This window comes from Oncorhynchus gorbuscha, linkage group LG21, assembly GCF_021184085.1.
Source record: "Oncorhynchus gorbuscha isolate QuinsamMale2020 ecotype Even-year linkage group LG21, OgorEven_v1.0, whole genome shotgun sequence".
NCBI lineage: Eukaryota > Metazoa > Chordata > Actinopteri > Salmoniformes > Salmonidae > Oncorhynchus > Oncorhynchus gorbuscha.
Window position 1 is genome coordinate 34,117,533 of NC_060193.1, and position 24,624 is coordinate 34,142,156.

The 24,624-nt window shown below is 43.6% G+C and overlaps 1 protein-coding gene across 1 annotated transcript in view; it reads left to right on the forward strand.

Annotated features, from left to right (window-relative positions):
* Positions 1-24,624, forward strand: part of LOC124007735 (NACHT and WD repeat domain-containing protein 2-like) — a 98,784-nt gene that overhangs the window by 71,472 nt on the left and 2,688 nt on the right. The window contains 4 exon segments of the mRNA XM_046318466.1: positions 6,503-6,706; positions 9,163-9,313; positions 16,426-17,015; positions 22,506-24,623. Of these exon segments, the coding sequence (XP_046174422.1) occupies positions 6,503-6,706; positions 9,163-9,313; positions 16,426-17,015; positions 22,506-24,623 (3,063 nt within the window).

Genomic DNA, 24,624 nt, shown 5'->3' on the forward strand with positions numbered 1-24,624 from the left:
TGGGAAGGTTGAACACCAGACGGGCTGCGGCGTTCTGGATGAGTTGTAGGGGTTTAATGGCACAGGCAGGGAGCCCAGCCAACAGCGAGTTGCAGTAATCCAGACGGGAGATGACAAGTGCCTGGATTAGGACCTGCGCCGCTTCCTGTGTGAGGCAGGGTCGTATTCTGCGGATGTTGTAGAGCATGAACCTACAGGAACGGGCCACCGCCTTGATGTTAGTTGAGAACGACAGGGTGTTGTCCTATGTTCTCAAATAATTGTAAGGTATGCTTTCGCCGTAAAGCATTTTTTAAATCTGACATTGTGGTTGGAAGTTAATCTTTAAACCTATGTAAAATACTTGTATGTTTTCAAGGGGGGGAGGCTAGGCTCCCAGGTAGTGGAGGAGATGCCCACTACGACTAATGGGGTTCAGGTGGGGCTAGTTTTCTAGGTAGTGGAGGAGATGCCTGGTAGGAGTGATGGGGTGCAAGTGGGGAGTGTTGAAAGGGATGTGGTAGAGGGAATCAGGGGTTTGTGGCCTCAGTTGAGGAGGAGCAGGAGAAGGATATGGATATCTCTTTTGATATGATAGCAGCTTGTGAGGAGTCAATTTACGATCTAGAGGAGGTAAATGGGTTTCTTGATCAAATTTTGGGGAAATCTGTCAAATTGGCAGATTATTTTGATGTTGATACATTTGTAAGGTCAGCTGTGATGTTACAGAAGACATTGGTGTTAGATCAGCTGAGTGAGAAGAAGAGCTTTTGCTTGAGGAAATGTGTTACTGCTGTTGCAGCAGCTAAGGGTGGTGGGAAACATGGTCAGGTTAAGAGAAAAATAAAACAATGATGATGATCATGCCTCATAGGGTGTCTTTTTTCTCTTTGGTTTCTCTGTGGTTTCTTCTGCTTTCCTTTCTCTTTTCTATATGGAGGTACTAAGGGTAGGTTCTCTCAATATTAATGGGGGAAGGGACAGGAATAAGAGGGCTTGGGTATTAGAAGTAATAAAACAAAAAAGGCTTAATGTAGTTTTCCTACAGGAGACACAGTGAAGAGGAAAATGAGGTTAACTGGGTGGCAATCTTGTTTTCCTCAGACTTAGGGAGGACTGTGGTATCTACAACAAATATTGTCAAGGGACGGGTTTTATTGGTCAAGGCGGATGTTATGTTTTTAACATAATTTTTTATGTTTATGCTCCTAATGAGGGTACAGAACATATTGTTGGTTTTGATAAAATAAAGGAAACCTTAAGACAGTGTGACCAAGAGGGATGTATGGTTTTAGGGGGGGGACTGGAACTGTTTAGTGGATTTTACTGTTGATCGCACCATTGAAGAACCTTACCTTACCTGCGGTCAGCCACTTGCCTGATGCTAATATGAAGAATGGCATCAAAGTGGTTGTCATCAAACGTTCAACGTTATATAGATTTCTACCACTCTCTATGAAGTAGCACTTTATTGTGATTCTTCTGATAGATTCTTCTAGTTCCATGACATCTTGATTCAGATTTTCCATGTATGCATTTGTTATCCTGTATTCCAATAGCACCAATTTATTTGTTACCCCTCACAATGCAAAGTGCAGCACAATGGAAAAGTTTGATAGAAATAGAATTTATGTGTCTCCTATAACAGTCTATCTTTTTCAGTCTGTACTCCACACCTCAAATGCCAGAGTACATATAGACTGGAGTGAAACCCTCCCATGCATGTGAGGGAAGAGCAGTGTAGCTAAAAATCACTTTTTTTATCCCATTCTATGTCACTTTACAGAGTTAAGCTGGCTGTTAAGTGCAAGGAGACAAAGCTCTCCTTCCCAAACCTTTGGGCCACCTTCTTGCTCCTTTCTCCCCCTCTTCCGTTCTACTCCATCCCTCCCTCCCTCCAACCCTCCTTCCCTCCATAAAAACACCAAAGGCTTCAGTCTGTCCACCTTGGAGCATTAATCTACAGTAGTTGTTGAGGTTCCAAACACGTAATGGTCTCATGATAAGGCAGGCAGGCTGGGTGATAAAGTTATCCAGAGAAACTGTAGCCAGGGACAGCAGGAGGGAGAGCTTTTAATTGTCATTTTTATTTAGCTGTTATTTAAAAGTCAGTTAAGAACAAATTCTTATTTACAATGACGGCATAGGAACAGTGGGTTAACTGCCTTGTTCAGGGGCAGAATTACAGATTTTTACATTTCAGCTCGGTGATCTAGCAACCTTTCAGTTACTGGACAAACACACTAACCACTAGGCTACCTGCCACCCATAGGAAGAAGATGGAGAAAGAGGGATGAGTGAGAAAGAGGGGAAGAGAGGGAAGGCTGTAGGAGAGAGTAAGGGAGAACATACAGTGCCTTCAGAAAGTATTCATACCCCTGGAATTATTCCACATTTTGTTGTGTTACAGGCTGAATTCTACATAGATTAAATATATATTTTTTCTCATATTTTTTTCTCATCTACACACCATACCCCATAATGATAAAGTAAAAAGCATACTTTCAGAAATATTTGCACATTTATTGAAAATTAAATACAGAGATAGCTCATGTACAGACAGTAAGTATTCACACCACTGAGTTAATACTTTGTTTCTGTGTATGTCCAAAATTCTTCAAGCTCTGTCATAATTGTTCTTGATCATTGCTTGACAACCATTTTCAGGTCTTGCCATAGACTTGCCAAGAAGATTTAAGTCAAAACTGTAACTCAGTCACTCAGGAACATTTGCTGTCTTCTTGGTGAGCAACTCCAGCGTGGATTTGGCCTTCTGTTTAAGGTTATTGTCCTGCTGAAAGATTAATTGATCTCCCATTTTCTGGTTTTCCTCTAGGATTTTGCCTATGATTAGCTCCATTCCATTTCTATTTTTATCCTGAAAAATTCCTCATTTACAAATATACCCATAACATGATGCAACCACCACTATGCTTGAAAATATGGAGAGTGGTACTCAATAATGTGTTGTTTTGGATTTCCCCCAAACATAAAACTTAGTATTCAGGACAAAAAGTACATTTCTTTGCCACATTTTTGCAGTATTACTTTAGTGCCTTGTTGCAAACAAAGATTCATTTTAGAATATATTTTATTCTGTACAGGTGTCACGTTCTGATCTTAGTTCTTTTATTTATGTCTTTGTTTTAGTATGGTCAGGGCGTAAGTTGGGTGGGTTGTCTATGTTCCGTTTTCTATGTTGTATTTGCGTTTGGCCTGGTATGGTTCTCAATCAGAGGCAGGTGTCTGATTGAGAATCATATTTAGGTAGCCTTTTCCCACTTGTGTTTCGTGGGTGTTTTTATTTTCTGTTCTGTTTTATTTCACCGTTCAGGACTGTTCGTTTGTCGTTTTATTGTTTTTTGTTTCAGTGTTCACTATTCATATTAAAAATAAAGATGAACACTTACCACACTGCACTTTGGTCCTCTCCTTCATTCGACGACCGTTACAACAGGCTTCCTTCTTTTCACTCTGTCAATTATGTTGGTATTGTGGAGTAACTACAATGTTGTTTATCCATCTTCAGTTTTATCCTATCACAGCCATTAAACTCTGTAACTCTTTAAAGTCACCATTGGCCTCATGGTGAAATCCCCTGATTGGTTTCCTTCCTCTCTGGCAACTGAGTTAGGAAGGACGCCTTTATCTTGGTAGTGACTGGGAGTATTTATACACCATCCAAAGTGTAATAAATAACTTCACCATGCTCAAACGGATATTCAACGTCTGCTTTTTGCCAATAGTTGCCCTTTGCGAGGCATTGGAAAAACACCTTTGGTCTTAGTCATTGAAAAATCATGTTAAATACTGGTATTGTACTGTGAGTCCATGCAACTTGTTATGTGACTTGTAAAGCACATTTTTACTCCTTAAGTTATTTAGGCTTTCCACAACAACGGGGTTGAATACTTATTGACTCAAGACATTTCAGCTTTTCATTTTTAAATTATGCGTTGCATATTTTTAAAATTATACAAATTTTGACATTATGGAGTATTTTGTGAAGGCCGGTGACATGTTTTCTTCTTTAATTTAATTCATTTTAAATTCAGGCTGTAGCACAACGAAATGTGGAAAAAAATCAAGGGTGTGAATACTTTCTAAAGCCAATGTACATAGAGATAGGTACAAATGAGAGACAGCGAGGGAAGAGAGAGGGGGTCGGAGAAAGGGAGAGGGGATTGCATCTGGCATCTGTGCAAGTGTGTGTGTGTCAGGACAGTACGTACATAAAGGGCCAACCCACATGAAAAAAATACTATGGTATTCACTGTAGTGTTTGTGCGGACTTTGCTGTAGTTTTCACTGTAGTGTTTTTTTTCAGACTTAACTGTAGTATTCACTGTTGTTTTTGAGGACTAGAGTCTGCAAAAACACTACAGCAAATACCATAGTATATACTGTAGTGTACTGTAGTATTTATTTATAGCAAAAAATACTGTAGTAACATATTAAATACTATAGTAATTAATGTAGTGTTTTTGCAGATTGCAGTATACTGTAGTTTTTATTGTAGTGTTTTTGTGGACTGTAATATATTGTAATATTTGCTGTAGTGTTTTTGCTGACATTGTATGTGTAAACTTGCTCTAATCTCTCTCACACACCAATCCACCCACACACCAATGACACAGACACACAATTGCAGTCACTCACCCATCCTGTCCTTTCCTGCTGTCCCTGCAAGGCAAGCTGACAGAGACTTTGTCAGCAGCTCAGAGAATGACTCTCCCCCTCCTTCTATCTCAATCTCTCTCTTTCAATCTCTCTCACTCTGTCTAAGCTTAGTTCAGCTCTTTCCCAGATGTCTCCATCCCCCAATGACAAACTGATCTGCAGTTCCCACAAAAAGCTCTGCCGTAGTCTGGCTCTGTTAAAGAAAACAGCTGATGGAGGGTTTTGATTGGAACTGTCATTAGTTCCTAATAAGGAGAATGTATCTCATCTCACTCTGTTTTTTTGAAACTTTCCATTCCCTTTATGTCAGGGAGGTTGTTGTGATCTCGGTCAGCGTCTATGTACGACTGTCACTTTTTTTCATGTCTTGAAACAGCTGACATAACTCATCTCTCTCCCTCAGATCTCTTGCCAAGCAATTTCAGGGGAACTGCCTCCATTTTGTTCAGCAGGCCCCGAATCGAAATTGGTTTGGGTAGAAAAAATAGCTAGCAAACCCTATTCATTTGTCTTTTGCTGTACCTCCAACTTTTCCCAAAGAAAAGACAGGACACAAACCCAAATACGGTACAAGCCACTAATTTGATCTTCGTCAGTTTTTTTCATCAAAAATACTTGATTGTACGATAAGTCACATATATTATAGACAACAAATAGAAAAGCCACTAATTTGATATCGATTTGTTTTTTTCTTCAAAAAGGCATTTGTCAGAGATAGAGCTGATCTTACACTATGCCAGGATCGCAAAGTCGCGTTCTGGCATTGATGTGCCTTTGCCGACGGCAGACTGACATCCTTTTTGCTTGAGAGAGTTCACAGTCATCCCTTCTCTCTACCCCGCAGGTATCAGTGTGTGGTTCCTACTCATGTCATAGTACTGTAGTAGGGATCAGCTGGATATTTACTATGCTTTCCAGTGATGCTCTGCTTTTGCTCACATTCTCCTCACATGCATGTGATTCTGCACATCAAGCCTCGACTGGTAATTGTTCCTAATAATGGTAATGGTAATGAATTGGTCGTTTCTCAAAAGCATATTGAGAAGTGTGCCTCTGTGTGCTAAGAAAGAGAATGAGCTTGTGCAGATTCTTTCAGTGTGATAGGCAAAGAAAGTAAGATGTGTGAGCAGTGTGGCTTTATATAATTTTGTATCCCTGGCCATACTATTATAGGGAGACCGTGGTGATCATCGTGATAATGGCGGTGTTGCTGTTGAAGATGATAATGATGAAGATTATGCTATTCATGACAACAGTACACCTTTATTCTTTGGTTACTGGCCCAATGCTCTTAATCACCAAGCTGTCTTCCACTCTGTACCAACAGACATATCCATACTCCATTATTCCATTGCATACAATTATTTTACATTCAAAGCAGCTAACCACACACTGACAAAGACCACAGACAAATTAATTGCAAATAAAATACATTTCTGATACACTCAGCACTTCGCCATGACCATTTACTTTGCCCAGTTGTTTGCCTTTCAGTCTAGCCGTGTACTGTGAATTCACATTCTAAAAGGAAGAAAAGAAAACAGAAAAAATTATGAACTCTAAGCCTCGGGTGACAGGCAGACCGGTACACACAAGACACACTAATGAAATGCTGTCATTGTCTCCCTGTTTGCCTGGATGCCTTCCCGGAATAAGCACTTCAAGGCAAACGGCTGTGCAGAAAGTCATAATCATACACTCAATCTCGGAGTATATTTGAGACTAACTATGAACCTTGAAACCTATGATAATAGAAAGTCAAGTGGTGATGATGATGACCGTTCTACCTCTCTCCATCTTTCTTTCCTCCTACTCTCATTCCTTGTTCTTTCCTTGCTCATAGGGGCTGGTGGGGGAGAAGTATGGCAGTATCCGCGTTCCAGGGGAAGTGGAAGCTCCAGAGTTTGAGAGGATCCTGGACGCGGCGGTGGAGGTGGGGCTAGACACACACATCCTGGAGGAGTGGTACTGCCGAGACGAGAATGCCGTGCCACCAGCCTACTACCTCAAACCCAAAGCCCAGATGTTGAAGAACTACCAGAACTCAGTAAAATATGAACCATTCTACCTCAAATCCTGCCACACCAAACTCTACTACTTTAAACCCAAAGCCCAAACTACAAAAACTCAGTAAGATGAACCCTGAACCCTTCAGCCTTAAACCAATAGAACGTTATGCCAAGATCATAACCCAGTTAGTTCTGGAAAGGTAGTTGAGTGGGCTGTGGCCAGTTTTCTCTTGGATCATGGCAAAGACTAAATGAGTAGGTTTCAGTTAGACTTACCCAAGATACTGAAACATCCTTACGGAGAGCCAAAACTTTCTTCAGCATCATGTTCACATTGGAATAGAGAACTTTTCTGCTGTGTTTTTGTCTAAGCCAACTGTTATGCTTGAACACATGTCCTTGGGTTTACAGTCACAAAAAGCTTTTTAAAGCAGCAGTAAAATTAGCTAGTAAAAGTCATTTGTCAACAACTCTCAAACCTTCTTTTATACAAAACTTTTAAACTTCAACTTTCTGCCCCCATTAAAATTTGTTGGCCTCGTGGAAAGTTTATGAGAGATAAAGATGTACCCTTTATTTTCTTAAAAGACTCAAAAGCTTGGTAATCTTACTGTGAGTTGGGACTAGCAGTAAACATATCTGCAGATATCCTCCTATACATTTAACTACAGTGCTAGGCAAGTTAGTTTTAAGGTAAGCATATTACATATGCTGTAGTGGCTAGCTAAACATTTGTGTATACCTGTGTAACAGTCAACATGTAACTACAGCTGCTTTGTCTACCTAAATGTTAGTGCCTGTGTCACTGTGTGCTAGGTTAGCATGCCGTGAAATCTAGCTAAACATTAGTGCTTTGTCACGCAATGCAGCTCTTCCACTTGGATGGAGGTCGGAGGGAAATTAGAAAAACAGCAGGGTTTGCATTCTGTAATCTTCTCTCATGAATATCATTGACTTCCTCTCTCAAGGGATGTCTACTGTAGCTCTAGGGTATTAGACACAAAAACAAACACAGTAGGATCAGCAGGTATAGATTGCATTTCCACTATAGTGTTTCTCTGTGGTCCAGTTCAGCTTGTGGAGATAATGCACTATATTGCATCGGTTTGCCTTTGACCTAAACAACTCCAACAGTTTCCACTATTTACCAACTCAACTTTCTTCCTTTTGCCAACTTCTGTAGGTCTCTGGCTTTGTTAAGACTACCATCCAAAACCAACATCAATAGCTTACCAATTGAGATAGCTATGTATTCTTTAATTTCTACATAACAAGGAGTATGTGGACACCTGCACGTCGAACACCTCATTCCAAATGTATGGGAATTAATATGGAGTTAGTCCCCCTTTGCTGCTATAACAGCCTTGACTCTTCTGGGAAGGCATTCCACTATTGCATTCCAACATTGCTGCGGGGACTTGCTTCTATTCAGCCACAAGTGCATTAGTGAGGTCAGGCACTGATGTTGACTTTCCAATTCATCCCAAAGGTGTTCTATGGAGTTGAGGTCAGGGCTCCGTGCAGGCCAGTCAAGTTCTTCCACACCGATCTCAACAACCTGTTTCTGTATGGACTTCACTTTGTGCACGGGGGCATTGTCATGCTGAAACGAGACAGGGCTTTCCCCAAACTTTTGCCACAAAGTTGGAAGCACAGAATCATCTAAAATGTCATTGTATGCTGGAGTGTTAAGATTTCCCTTCACTGGAACTAAGGGGCCTAGCCGAACCACAAAAAAAACAGCCCCAGACCATGATTCCTCCTCCACCAAACTTTCAGTTGGAACTATGGATTCAGGCAAGTAGCCGTTCTCCTGGCATCTGACAAACCCAGATTTGTCCGTCGGACTGCCAGATGGTGAAGCGTGATTCATCACTCCAGAGAACACATTTCCACTGCTTCAGAGTCAGCTTGCTTTACACCACTCTAGCCAACACTTTGCATTGCACATGGTGATATAAGGCTTGTGTGTGGCTGCTAGGCCATGGAAACCCTTTTCATGAAGGTCCCAACGACCAGTTCTTGTTATGACGTTGCTTCAATAGGCAGTTTGGAACTCAGTAGTGAATGTGGCAACCGAGGACAGAGGATGACTACGCACTTCAGTACACGGCAATCCTGTTCTGTGAGCTTGTGTGGCCTACCACTTCGCAGCTGAGCCATTTTGTTCCTAGACGTCTCCAATTCTCAATAACAGCACATAAAGTTGACCGGGGCAGCTCTAACAGGGCCGAAATTTGATGAACTGTCTTGATGGAAAGGTGGAAGCTTATTATATTGTCATGTTGAAAGTCACTGAGCTCTTCAGTAAGGCCATTCTGCTGCCAACGTTTGTCTATAGAGATTGCATGGCTGTGTGTAATGAATGTGGCTGAAATAGCCGAATCCACTAATTTGAAGATGTGTCCATATACTTCTGTATAGTGTATGTTCAAAAAAGCGGAACTGTGTGCCAATTTCAATATTATAAACTCCCTTACTCTCTCTTCTACAGATGGAGTCGAGTAGTGCAGCCAAGATGAAGAACGACAAGGCGTGGAGGAACGTGTCTGAGGAGATCAAGAGGATCTTCCGTAGGTCTGTCCTGCAGCTCCAGGAGAAGGGCACCATGAAGCCCCCTCAAGCCAATAAATTCCTCTGCTCTGGTATGTAGGCTACTCCTGTCTTCTTTTCTTCTCCTTCTTCTGTGTTTATTCAATGTTCTTCTTCATCTGTTTTCTTCTTAGCTTTTTTCCTTCTTCTTCTACTAGGGTGTTGTATCTTGTGTTATTCAGTTCTGTGATGTTCTCTTATTTACATAATAATGTTTATTGAGCTATACTGTATAACCAATATATGTTTGTTGGGTCCATTAATTGTGCCAAGAACATTTAACTGGGGGAGTAGTTCTCAGGCTTTAGTTAAATCAGTTAAGTAATTATTATGATTATTTTATGGTAGTAATCAGTTTTCCTCATGAGCCAATGTGAATGTACCATCAGAGCATCTTCGGTTTAAAGAAAAATACAGATAAGCCTTCTCATACAGCCCAGATATAACAATAAACAGATTTATCTAAATATTCATTGTCATTGTTCATTGTTCATTACAATTTAAAGCATGTATAGTCTAGAGTGCTCCAAAAGTCTTCCAAATTGGGTCTAATTGGACTAAAAGTCACTATATTTGGGCTAATCTAATAAGCACTGATCTATTTGGGCACTATCATTTTGGGGGGCTCCCGAGTGGCACAGCGGTATAAGGCACTGCATCTCAGTGCTTGATGCGTCACTACAGACCCTGGTTTGATTCCAGGCTGTATCACAACCGGCCGTGATTGGGAGTCCCATAGGGCGGTGCACAATTGGCCCAGCATCTTCCGGCGGGGGTAGGCCGTCATTGTAAATAAGAAATTGTTCTTTAACTGACTTTCCTAGTTAAATAAAACTTAAAAATTTTACTTTTAAAAATATCATCCATTCTGAGGATGAGAGAAAAATAAGTATATTCCTGGTATCTGCAATTCTTTGTAGGCCAGGAATTTGTAATTTGTAAGTCGCTCTGGATAAGAGCGTCTGCTAAATGACTTAAATGTAAATGTAAATTTGTACCTAGAGAGAAAGCAGCAACACACTTCGTGGCAGTCTAATTTTTTATAAATAAATGGGGAGTTTCGAAGTTGTTTCTAACTATTTTCCCCTGCTGAGCTATATACGCTGTGGACATTATAAATTCACACAAAGTCATTTCACCAAATCAAATCTTATTTTTCACATGAATACAACAGGTGTCGATCTTACAGTGAAATGCTTACTTACAAGCACTTAACCAACAATGCTTTAAGAAGTTAAGAAGAAAAACATGCTAAGGAAAAATTGAGAAGAAAAACAAATTATAATAATTAAACAGCAGCAGTAAAATAACAATAGCGAGGCTATATACAGTCGTGGCCGAAAGTTTTGAGATTGACACAAATATTCATTTCCACAAAGTTTGCTGCTTCAGTGTCTTTAGATATTTTTTGTCAGATGTTACTATGGAATACTGAAGTATAATTACAAGCATTTCATAAGTGTCAAAGGCTTTTATTGACAATTACATGAAGTTGATACAAAGAGTCAATATTTGCGGTGTTGACACTTCTTTTTCAAGACCTCTGCAATCCGCCCTGGCATGCTGTCAATTAAATTCTGGGCCAAATCCTGACTGATGGAAGCCCATTCTTGCGTAATCAATGCTTGGAGTTTGTCAGAATTTGTGGGTTTTTGTTTGTCCACCCGCCTCTTGAGGATTGACCACAACTTCTCAATTGGGATTAAGATCTGGGGAGTTTCCTGGCAATGGACCCAAAATATCAATGTTTTGTTCCCCGAGCCAATTAGTTATCACTTTTGCCTTATGGCAAGGTGCTCCATCAAGCTGGAAAAGGCATTGTTCGTCATCAAACTGTTCCTGGATGGTTGGGAGAAGTTGCTCTCGGAAGATGTGTTGGTACCATTCTTTATTCATGGCTGTGTTCTTAGGAAAAATTGTGACTGAGCCCACTCCCTTCGCTGAGAAGCAACCCCACACATGAATGGTCTCAGGATGCTTTACTGTTGGCATGACACAGGACTGATGCTAGTGCTCACCTTGTCTTCTCCGGACAAGCTTTTTTTCCGGATGCCCCAAACAATTGGAAAGGGGATTCATCAGAGAAAATGACTCTACCCCAGCCCTCAGCAGTCCAATCCCTGTGCCTTTTGCAGAATATCAGTCTGCCCCTGATGTTTTTCCTGGAGATAATTGGCTTCTTTGCTGTCCTCCTAGAAACCAGATCGTCCTCCAAAAGTCTTCACCTCACTGTGTGTGCAGATGTACTCACACCTGCCTGCTGCCATTCCTGAACAACTCTGTACTGGTGGTGCCCTGGTCCCGCAGCTGAATCAACTTTAGGAGATGGTCCTGGCACTTGCTAGACTTTCTTGGGTACCCTGAAGCCTTCTTCACAACAACTGAAACTCTCTCTTTGAAATTCTTGATGATCCGATAAATGGTTGATTTAGGTGCAATCTTACTGGCAGCAATATCCTTGCATGTGAAGCCCCTTTGTGCAAAGCAATGATGATGGCATGTGTTTCCTTGCAGGCAACCATGGTTCACAGAGGAAGAACAATGATTCCAAGCACCACCCTCCTTTTGAAGCTTCCAGTCTGTTTTTCGAACTCAATCAGCTTGACATAGTGTTCTCCAGCCTTGTCCTCGTCAACACTCACTGTGCTAACGAAAGAATCACTGACATGATGTCAGCTGGTCCTTTTGTGGCAGGGCTGAAATACAGTGGACATGTTTTTTGGGAATTCAGTTATTTGCATGGCAAAAAGGGACAGTGCAATTAATTCCAATTCATCCGATCACTCTTCATAACATTCTGGAGTATATGCGAATTGCCATAATACTAACTGAGGCAGCAGACTTTGTGAAAATTAATATTTGTGTCATTCTCAAAACTTTTGGCCAAGAAGGTACCAGTACAGAGTCAATGTGCCGGGGCACCGGTTAGTTGAGGTATTTGAGGTAATTATGTACATGTAGGTAGAGTTAAAGTGACCATGCATAGATAATAAACAGAGAGAAGAGGCAGCATAAAAGAGGGGTCTGGATAGCCTTTTGATTAGCTGTTCATTAGTCTTATGACTTGGGGGAGGAAGCTGTTAAGAAGCCTTTTGGATCTAGATTTGGCACTCCGGTACCGCTTGCCATGTGGTAGCAGAGAGAGCAGTCTATGACTAGGGTGGCTGGAGTCTTTGACAATTTTTAGTGCCTTCCTCTGACACCGCCTGTTATAGAGGTCCTGGATGGCGGGAAGCTTGGCCCCAGTGATGTACTGGACCGTACACACTGCCCTCTGTAGGGCCTTGCGGTCTGGGGTCGAGCAGTTTCCATACCAGGCAGTGATGCAACCAGTCAGATGCTCTCGATGGTGCAGCTGTAGAAGCTTTTGAGGATCTGAGGATCCATGCCAAATCTTTTCAGTCTCCTGATGGGGGATTTGTCGTGCCCTCTTCACGGCTATCTTAGTGTGTTTGGACCATGACAGTTTGTTGGTGATGTGGACATCAAGGAACTTGAAGTTCTCAACCTGCTCCACTTCAGCCCGGTCGATGTGAATGGGGGCATGCTCGGTCCTCCTTTTCCTGCAGACCACAATCATTTAGTTTGTCTTGATCACGTTGAAGGAGAGGTTTTTGTCCTGGCACAACACAGCCAGGTCTCTGACCTCCTCCCTATAGGCTGTCTCATCGTTGTTGGTGATCAGGCCTACCTTTGTTGTGTCATTGGCAAACTTGATGATGGTGTTGGATTCGTGCCTGGTCACGCAGTCATGAGTGAACAGGGAGTACAGGAGGGACTGAGCACACACCACAGGGGCCCCCGTTTTGAGGATCAGTGTGGCAGATGTGTTGTTACCTACCCTTACCACCTGGGGGTTGTAACGGCGTTCTTCGTTTGTCGAAAGAGAGTCGGACCGAAATGCAGCGTAGTTGTTACTCATGATCTTTAATGAAGGATTGTGATACATGAACATAACTTATACAAATACAAAAACAACAAAACGGAACGTGAAACCTAATACAGCCTATCTGGTGAACACTACACAGAGACAGGAACAATCACCCACGAAATACAAAGCGAAACCCAGGCTACCTAAATACGGTTCCCAATCAGAGACAACGAGAATCACCTGACTCTGATTGAGAACCGCCTCAGGCAGCCAAGCCCATACAACACCCCTACTCAGCCGCAATCCCAATAACCACAAAACCCCAATACGAAATACAACAAAACAAACCCATGTCACACCCTGGCCTGACCAAACAATCAATGAAAACACAAAACACTAAGACCAAGGCGTGACAGGGTTGGCCCATCAGGATGTCCAGGATCCATTTGCAGAGGGAGGTGTTTAGTCCAAGGTTCTTTAGCTTAGTGATGAGCTTTGAGGGCACTATGGTGTTGAACACTGAGCTATAATCAATGAATAGCATTCTCACATACAGTAAGTGTTCCTCTTGTCCAGGTAGGAAAGGGCAGTGTTGAGTGCAATAGAGATTGCATCATCTGTGTATCTGTATGTATCTGTATGGGTGGTATGCAAATTGGAGTGGGTCTAGGGTTTCTGGGTTAATGGTGTTTATGTGAGCCATGACCAGTCTTTCAAACCACTTCATGTGGTCAGTAGTGATTTAGGCAGGTTACCTTAGTGTTCTTGGGCACGGGGACTATGGTGGTCAGTTTGATACATGTTGGTATTACAGACTCAGTCAGGGACAGGTTGAAAATGTCAGTGAAGACGCTTGCCAGTTGGTCAGCGCATGCTCGGAATACACGTCCTGGTAATCCGTCTGGCCCTGCAGCCTTGTAAATGTTGACCTGTTTAAAGGTCTTACTCACATGCGTGAGCGTGATCACACAGTCATCCAGAGCAACTGATGCTCTCATGCGTGCTTCAGTGTTACTTGCCTCAAAATGAGCATAGGAGTAATTTAGCTTGTCTGGTAGCCTCGTGTCACTGGTCAGCTCATGGCTGTGCTTCCCTTTGTAGTCTGTAATAGTGTGCAAGCCCTGCCACATCCAACGAGCGTCAGAGCCGGTGTAGTATGATTGAATCTTCGTCCTGTATTGATGCTTTGCCTGTTTGATGGATCGTCGGAGGACATAAGGGGATTTCTTATAAGCTTCCGGGTTAGAGTCCCGCTCCTTTAACGCGGCAGCTCTACCCTTTAGCTCAGTGCGATGTTGACTGTAATTCATGGCTTCAGGTTGTGGTATGTACGTACGGTCACTGTGGGGATGACGTCATCGATGCACTTATTGATGAAGCCAGTGACTGATGTGGTGTACTCCTCAATGCCATCGTAAGAATCGCGGAACATATTTCAGTCTGTGCTAGCAAAACAGTCCTGTAGTTTAGTATCTGCTTCATCTCACCACTTTCTTATTGACCCAGTCACTGATGCTTCCTGCTTAGTTTTTGTTTGTAAGTAGGAATCAGGAGGATAGAATTATGGTCAGATTTGAAAAATGGAGGGCAAGGAAGAGCTTTGTACACGTCTCTGTGTGTGGACTAAAGGTGGTCTAGAGGTTTTGTCCCTCTGGTTGCACATTTAACATGTTAGTAGAAATTATGAAAAACTGATTTGAGTTTTCCTGCATTAATGTCCCCGGCCACTAGGATTGCCGCCTCTGAATGAGCATTTTCCTGTTTACTTATTTCCGTATACAGCTCATTGAGTGCGCTCTTAGTGCCAGCATCGGTTTGTGGGGGTATGTAGACAGCTACGAAAAATACAGATGAAAACTCTCTTGGTAAATATTGTGGTCTAGAGCTTATCATGAGATACTCTATCTCAGGTGAGCAAAACCTTGAGACTTCCTTAGATATCATGCAGCAGCTGCTGTTTACAAATATACATAGACCTCCACCCCTTGTCTTACCAAAGGCCGCTGTTCTATCCTGCCGAAAAAGCTTAAAACCCGCCAGCTGTATGTTATTCATGTCATTGTTCAGTCATTACTTGGTGAAACATAAAATATTACAGTTTTTAATGTTTCATTGGTAGGATATATGTGATCGTAGTTCGTCTATTTTATTATCGATTGATTGTAAGTTGGCTAATATGTCCGATGGTAAAGGTAGATTACCCTCTCTGTGACTTATCCTATCAATGCACCCGGATCTTTGTCCACGATACCTCAGTCTCTTTCTCCTGCGAATGACAGGGATGAGGGCCTTGCCGGGCGTCTTAAGTAAATCCTTCCCGTCCAACTCGTGGAAAAAAAAGAATCTCCAGTAGGCAGATTTTGTTCTATGTTTGATTCGTTCAAAGGAATAGCCAAGGCTTTTATGTAGCCTAAGTAAAAATACATTCAGTATGCCAGTTATTGACTAAACCAAGCTTCAAACAGCATTTCCATGCACTCACTTCTCTTCCTCTCCAGCCGCTCTCCCCTTCTTTTCTCTCCATTGCTTCTATAGCACGCTGCAGTGTGTTCAATACCACACAGAAGATGCTGGCAGAGTTTCAGTACACTAATAGAAAAAAGGGTTCCAAAACGGTTATTCGGATGTCCCCATAGGATAACCCTTTTAGGATCGAACCATTTTTAGTTTTAGGTAGAACCCTTTTGGATTTCATGTATATGGAACCCAAAAGGGTTCTATTTGGAAGCGTAAGGGTTCTTCAAAGGCTTCTCCTATGGGGACAGCCAAAGAACCCTTTAAGGTTCTAGATAACAAGTTTTCTCAGTGTAGAGCTGGCTCTTTAGGGGTCTGTGATAAGGCAGCAATGCTGATTTATGTGATTGTATCAACCATGTTTCTCCTTAAACAAGGCATAGTGGAAACTAACTAAATCTAATCACAGACTAAAGACAGGCTAAAAAGGACTGCCAGAATCTGTGCAGCTTTACTAAAAGATTTGCAAACCTCAAAATGTGTCTGTTTTGAAGACAAGCGTCGGAGCACACAACAGCACCCAGTGCTTACATTTTCAAGTTACTTTGAAAAGGGGTAGGCATATTAGTAGCCTGGCTACTTCAGGGACACATTTTCAAATAACTTTGACCAATATTAGGACTCCAAATTATCGGTGGGTTTTATATAATGGCATTGGAAGCGCAAGGTTAGCCTAACTCCTCAGAAACATTATATAGCAAATGTCTTTATGGACAAAACTTTCAAACTTTGGATTGATTGATTGATTGATTGTATGTTTGTTTTTCTCCCATTTTTCAGCCTTGGAGGATGAACTGGACTTCGCCTTGGGTAAACAAACGCCAGCCTTCCTCAAGAAGTGTGTCTGCTACATCCGCAAGATCTCCAACTTCGACCGACATGCCAAGCTCCCGGAGATGGCCAAGTACATGGACATCGTCGTCGCTGAGGACCGCGTCATGCGTAACCAGGAAGCCTACAAACGTCTCTTAAATGTGCGGGATGAGTTTATCCCAACAGTAGTGGCCTCGTCAAACCTCCGTGTCTACTCCTCTGTGACGCACTGCGATATGAAGCTAGGCTACTCCCAAGAGGTGGAGAGCCACTACGTTGAAGGCTTGTGTAAACAGTTCTACGAGGATATGGTGGACATCATCCAGGCCACGGTCCAGCAGAACTTTGACACAGAGACGGACCCCCTGTACGATGAGATCCTCCAGCACCTGTCCCTGTGTAAGAACTTCTCTTCGTTCTACGATTATAAGAGCGAGACACTGGACCTGGTGCAGGAGTATCTGCTACCGTCTAAGGAGAGTAGGATGAATCCTCTGGTTGTTTACGGTGGGCCATGCACGGGGAAGACACTGCTGCTAGCAGAGGTGGCCAAACAGGTGAGAGTCATGCCAATGTACCGTGGGGAGTGGACTTTTGGTCTTTCGGACTTAATGGGACTTCCTGGTTTAGATAAATGTTGATTGAAAAAATAAAACGATGGCTTTAGCTAGCACAACAGACATTCATTCTCTCTGTGTTTGTCTGTGTGAGTGTGTCCATCTGTGTGTATGCCTCCTGTGTGCGAGAGTATGCAAGTGTGTGCGTGTGCTCGCTACACATGCATTATCCATCTGTATGTGTTTGTTTGCTACATGTGAGTCCTATGTTTGTGTATGCATGGATGTGTGCCTGTATCGCTGTGTGCCCATACATGTGTGTGTCTCAAGTAAGTGTTCACTCTCTGGCCTGTCTGTTGCTGGGCCATCTGGCTGCTCAGCCAGTCGGGCCCATTATGGTCATGTTGCAGGGAGCCCACAGTGCAGTCACCCGGGGCGGCTCTACCCTGCTTCTCTCTTCAACCTTTATAATGGATGCCATGAAATTGCCTTTTTGTAAGATAAAGTGATTTACTTTATGAAATACGGGTACGGAACAAAGCTTGACTAAGCCACACATATTTGGGCACAAAGCCAAACTCTCACAGTGTCATTCTGCTGCTCCATTGTGTTAAATATTTCCCTCCTAATTCACTGAAAGGCAGGCAAGATGAGTGCTGAGGAGACAGGGATGAAACATGCTGTTTATAGATTAAGACAGAACAACGGTGGAAAGGAGAGGGATGATAGGAGTTAGAGAAGGACTGTGGTAGGCTACACTATCATAGTTGTGTACACAGACACAGTAAGATTATTTCACCTCTAATATATCACGGTTGACACATAATTTATCACAGGTGAAATAGACTGTTCAGATCGTTGCTTCAAATACATAACTCCAGCAGTTGTCGCAGAGATCAGTGATAGACATTAAAGTGGGATGCCCCTGTTTTTCTTGATTTGCTTTGTCTTGCTTCTGCTTCTGTGGCCTTCAGGAGTTGTACATGGCCAGGATGAGTGGGGAGGTGGTCTGTGTTTTTGGATAAGAGGAGTGATGGGGGAATGGAGGGAGGTATGGAATGATGGATCTGTTGACACAGCCTATCGCCCGGAGCAGACTCACAGACTTTTGTCACTACCGCTAATTCTGTCATCAGAATTCTGCCCAAAGTGCTGTACAGAAACTCAGCCTAAAACCCCAAACAGCAAGCAATGCAGGTGTAGAAGCACGGTGGCTAGGAAAAACTCCCTCGAAAGGCCAAAACCTAGGAAGAAACCTAGAGAGGAACCAGGCTATGTGGGGTGGCCAGTCCTCTTCTGGCTGTGCCGGGTGGAGATTACGACGCCAGGACAGCGGAGTCAATCACCACCTTCCGGAGACACCTGAAACCCCACCTCTTTAAGGAATACCTAGGATAGGTTAAGTAATCCCTCTCACCCCACCCCCCCTAAGTTTTAGATGCACTATTGTTAAGTGACTGTCCCACTGGATGTCATAAGGTGAATGCACCAATTTGTAAGTCGCTCTGGATAAGAGCGTCTGCTAAATGACTTAAATGTTAAATGTTAAATTATAACTGAACATGGCCAAGATGTTAAAATGTTCATAAATGACCAGCATGGTCAAATAATAATAATCACAGTAGTTGTCGAGGGTACAGCACCTCAGGAGTAAATGTCAGTTAGCCTTTCATAGCCGATCATTAAGAGTATCTCTACCACTCCTGCTGTCTCTAGAGAGTTGAAAACAGCAGGTCTGGGACAGGTAGCACGTCCGGTGAACAGGTCAGGATTCCATAGCCGCAGGCAGAAGAGTTGAAACTGGAGCAGCAGCACGGCCAGGTGGACTGGGGACAGCAAGGAGTCATCATACCAGGTAGTCCTGAGGCATGGTCCTAGGGCTCAGGTCTTCCGAGAGAAAGAGAGAAAGAGAGAATTAGAGAGAGCATACTTAAATTCACACAGGACACCGGATAAGACAGGAGAAGTACTCCAGATATAACAAACTGACCCTAGCCCCCCGACACATAAACTACTGCAGCATAAATACTGGAGGCTGAGACAGGAGGGATCAGGAGACACTGTGGCCCCATCCGATGATACCCACGGACAGGGCCAAACAGGAAGGATATAACCCCACCCACTTTGCCAAAGCACAGCCCCCACACTACTAGAGGGATATCTTCAACCACCAACTTACCATCCTGAGACAAGGCCGAGTATAGCCCAGAAAGATCTCCTCCACGGCACAACCCAAGGGATGGGCGCCAACCCAGACAGGAAGATCACGTCATGAGACCAGCCGTACACTCCTTGGAGTTGCCATGCACTCCACACACACACACACGTGCTCACATATTTTCTCACACACGTCACACACACCGAGATACACAAACCAACTCACATATGCACATACATATTTGTACCACATATAGGCACACACACACAGATGCACACATTGGCTCTCTCACAAACTCTCACACACCCACACTTCTGTAGCTTATCTCAGAGCCTCAAGAACTTCTCCGAAAGTGTCAAATTATGTTTAATGATTCTAGGAATCACAGCAGGGGGCCTTCGTTAATTTCTGGAATTAAACTATGAATATGGATGAAACAGAGAGTAGCGCTGATTCATAAAATCTCTTTCATTATGGGAAAGTCATTGGGTGTTTTTATCTTAGCCTGGTTGCCAGTCGTTTTCTGCTCTCTTGCCAACTCCTTATGGAATTGTCATGCGAAACATGTTTGGCTTGACAATGACAATGGAGTAGGCAAAAGCACAAACAGATCTGGGAGCAGGCTGCTTCTATCTTACTCTTGAGTAATGTTTTCATTTTCACTGTTTAGCTCATGGCCTTGGCAAAGCTTAAAATGTTCACAGGATTGAATCTCTTGAATAATGTATTAGTTCTACAAACTGAGTTCAGCCCCCTTTCTAATGTTCTCTGGTTTTTCATATTTTTGATACTGAATGTTATCAGATTTTAAACAACTTATTATTGTAATTTTGTTTTACCTTTATTTAACTAGGGAAGTCAGTTAAGAACAATTTATTATATACAATGATGACCTGCCAAAAGGCAAAAGGCCTCCTGCGGGGACGGAGGGGCTGGAATTAAAAATAACAATGTAGGGCAAAACATACATTATGACAAGAGAGACAAGACAACACTACAGAAAGAGAGACCTAAGACAAAATTACAGCATGGCATCAACACATGACAACACAGCATGGTAGGAACACAACATGACAACAACACGGTAGCAACACAATATGCCAGCAGCACAACATGGTAGCACCACAAACATGGTACAAACATTGTTGGGCACAGATAACAGCACAAAGGGCAAAACGAGAGAGACAATAATGCATCCCCAGAAGCAGTCACAAGTGTCAGTAGGAGTGTGATTGAGTCTCTGAATGTAGAGATGAAGGTAAAACTGTCCAGTTTGATAGTTTTTTGCAGCTTGTTCTAGTTCCTAGCTGCAGCGAACTGAAAGGAGGAGCAACCCAGGAATGTGTGTGCTTTGGAGCCCTTTAACAGAATGCGACTGGCAGAACTGGTGTTGTATGTGGAGGATGAGGGCTGCAATCGGTATCTCAGATAGGGGTAGAGTGAGGCCAAAGAGGGTTTTATAAATAACCATCAACCAGTGGGTCTTGTGTCGGGTATACAGAGATGGCCAGTTTACAGAGGAGTATAGAGTGCATTGTTGTGTCCTATAAGGAGCATTGGTGGCAAATTTGATGGACAAATGGTATTGGACATTTAGATGCTCAAGAGCACCCTTATTGTACCTGTCGATCTATAAATTACATCTCCGTAATCTAGCATAGGTAGAACGGAACACAACATGACAACAACACGGTAGCAACACAATATGGCAGCAGCACAACATGGTAGCACCACAAACATGGTACAAACCACAAACATGGTACAAGACCCACTGGTTGAAGCTTATCATCTGAATCAGGGTTAGTTTGACAGCTGGGGTGAAAGAGGAGCGATTATGATAGAGGAAACCAAGTCTAGATTTAAATTTAGCCAGCAGCTTTGATATGTGCTGAGAGAAGGACAGTGCACCGTTTAGCCATACTCCCAAGTACTTGTATGAGGTGACTACCTCAAGCTCTAAACCCTCAGTGGTAGTTATCACACCTGTGGGGAAAGGGGCATTCTTCTTACTGAAACACATTACCTTTGTTTTGGAAGTGTTCAGAACAGTGTTAAGGGCAGAGAAAACTTGTTGGACACTAAAAAAGCTTTGTTGTGGAGTGTTTAACACAAAATCCAGGGAGGGGCCAGAAAGGCCAGCTAAGTATAAGACTGTGTCATCTGCATACAAATAGATGAGAGACCTTCCTACTGCCTGAGCTATGTTGTTGATGTAACTTGAGAAGAGTGTGGAGCCTAGGATCGAGACTTGAGGTACTCCCTTGACAGGCAATGGCTGAGACAGCAGATGTTCTGACTTTATACACTGGCCACAGGGGACAAAATACCCAGTACTGAAGCAAATATCTCTCCTCTGTGCACTGCTGTGCTGATGAGGGTGTGCATCTTGTCGGTTCCTACTCTACTTTTCTTTTTATGGCTATTTTTGCATTAATTATTACTTTGTTTGCTCAGATGTGCAATAATTTCCTACGATCGACAAACACTGGATCATGAATTGGAATTATACTTATGCCATTTACTTTATGTTCATATTCTTATCTTTTTTATTTCTTATTGTTCTTATCTTCTTAGGGCTGCAATCCCATTAACGGGATGATAGTGAAAGTGCAGGGCGCCAAATTCAAAACAACAGAAATCTCATAATTAAAATTCCTCAAACATACATGTATCTCATACCGTTTTAAAAGTAATCTTGTTGTTATTCCCACCACAGTGTCCGATTTCAAATAGGCTTTACAGCGAAAGCACCACAAACGATTATGTTAGGTCACCACCAACTCACAGAAAAACCTGACTCATTCAGCTCTTATTCAGTCCCACAACACAGTAGTAGCCTCATTAGTAGAACCTGCAGGTAAACATTTTTTGGGACGGTGTGTACACCGTACATACGGCTAATGAAACTTGAAACTCCAACCATGGCATCATATCACGCCCCATGTCTTCTAAATAGTAATTCCAGCTCCCTCCTCTTTAGTAGAGCTTTATGTTGCCTGCTGATTGTTTATTGTCTCCTGAGTCAGGCAGGGTTATATGGGTTGCATACAGGATAATTATTGAAACTCATTTTAAAGTGTAATGTGTGGGAAATGATTGCAAAAAGCTTGTAAAAAATGACAAAACTAGTTACTCCTAGAAAGATAACCCTTTCCTCAAAATGGAGAGCACTTTGAGATGTTTTGAGACTTTGGAAACGTTTTTTATAAATGCAATCCATTATTGACAACATAGTCTGGTCTCTGTGTGTTGTGTCACAGAGCTCTTTCATGAAAGACATCTAACCTTGAGAATGTTGCAAAATCTATGTTCTCTCTCTTTGTTGTTTCCAGGCCTACACGTGGCTCCAGACAGAGATGGGTCCTGAGACAGACCCGGTTGTCATTGTTCGCTTTGTGGGCTCCTCCGAGTTCGCCACAAACCTGCGCACCCTCCTCCAGAGCATCTGCGAGCAGATAGCCATCAACTACCGTTGCCTGATCCACTTCTTGCCCAACAAGATCCAGGAGATGAGGGAGCTGCTAGTCAACCTGCTGGGGGAGCCCTCTTTCCATCGGCCCCTGGTCATCATCTTGGATGCCCTGGAGCAGCTCTCGGAAGCCGACGAGGCCCGTGAGCTGTGGTGGCTCCCCGCCCACCTGCCTCGCACTGTCCGCATCGTGGTCTCCACTTTACCCAACAAACACGGAATCCTCCAGAAGCTCCGCTGTTTGATTCATGATGAAGGGCGCTACGTAGAGCTGGTGCAGCGGGACCGTAAGGCCTGTAGTCAGATACTGAAGCAGCAGCTGCTGGGGTTGAAGAGAAAGGTGACTTCGGGACAGCAGATCTACGTCAATGAAGCGCTGGCCAAGTGTACGCTTCCCATGTTTGTCAACCTCATTTACCAGGAGGTGGTGCATTGGCGCTCGCACAAGGATGTGGATGACAAGTCACTGTGCTCCACCGTGCACGAGAGCATCGAGCAGCTCTTCTACTCTGTGGAGAACAAGCTGGGGCAGCGGTTTGTATTCAGGTCACTGGGATACATCACCATGGCCAATGTGGGGTTAACGGAGGTAGAGCTGGAAGATATTCTGTCATTGGATAACAGTGTGTTGGGAGATATCATGGTGAGTTCAAATCTAAAAAACCCACTGAGGATCTCTTATGACCTGGTTGCGAGACTGAAAGAGGAACTGGAGGGTTACCTGCTGGAAAGGCAGGTGCATAATGTTACCCTGATGATGTGGGCCAACAGACACCTGCAACTCATCGCCCAGAAGTTGTATCTTAGCAACGAGGAGGATGTACACCAGATGCACAGCCTCCTAGCCGAATACTTCCTGGGGGCATGGTCGGGAGGCAGGAAAAAGATCTTCCACTGTGACAACAACCACTTTGCCTCGCTTAACATCTCCCAACACAAGAATCCACACTCCCAGCAGCCGTCCCACAAAGAAGCATCCACCGAGAAGTACTCCTATGACAGGCAGACCCCCGAGCAGCCCTGGGTGTTCCAGTGCAACCTTCTGGAGCCTGATATCTTCTTTGTCAACCACAGGAAGATGACGGAGCTCCTCTACCATCTAACTCGGAGCGGCCGCATGGACGACCTCATGTACGGGGTTATCATGAACTTTAGCTGGCTCTACACCATGATCAAGATAGGGCAGTTTGAGAAGGCACTGACCGACATAGATGTAGCTTACAACTACTCCCAGGAGAAAGAACTCAAGTTTTTGGCCACCACGCTGCGCAGCATCAAGATCAAAGTGATGAAGAACCCGGCATCCCTGTCCGCAGAGCTGCAGCAGAGGCTCCTCCCTGTGGTCACCTCTTTACCCAAGCTCCAACACCTCCTCCTGGAATGCGACAAGGACGGCCCCAAATACTGCTCCATTGTGCCCCTCCACTCCTCCATGGATGTCACCTACAGCCCTGAAAGGCTGCCGCTGTGCTCCAGCTACATGCAGATCGTGGAGATCCTGCCCACCCTAGCCCCCAACATCGTACTTGTGGCCCTGGAGGATGGGTCTGTGAGCACATGGGATGTGGAGAGCAGGCAGCTCCTCCGGCAGATAGACACGGCCCATTCGGTTGTCCTGGGAATCAGGCTAACCAGCGACGAGAAGTACCTGGTTGTGGCAACCACCAAGAACACGCTACTCATATATGACAACCATAAGTCTTGCTTGCTGTCCGAAGTGGACATTAAGAACTCCAAGCACTGTGGTATCACAGGAGGGGTGGCCTTCATTAATGGGTTCACCCTGTCCAGCCATCATGCCTTGGCCTGGCTAGAGGCCAGTAAAGATGTCAATGTCATCGATCTGCTTTACGGCTGGCCCCTCTACCTGTTCCACTGCTGGTATGAGGTCACCTGCGTCCAATGCTCCCCGGATGGAATGTACGCCTTCTGTGGTCAGTACCTCAACACCACGTCCATCTTCCACCTGGGGACTGGGGAAC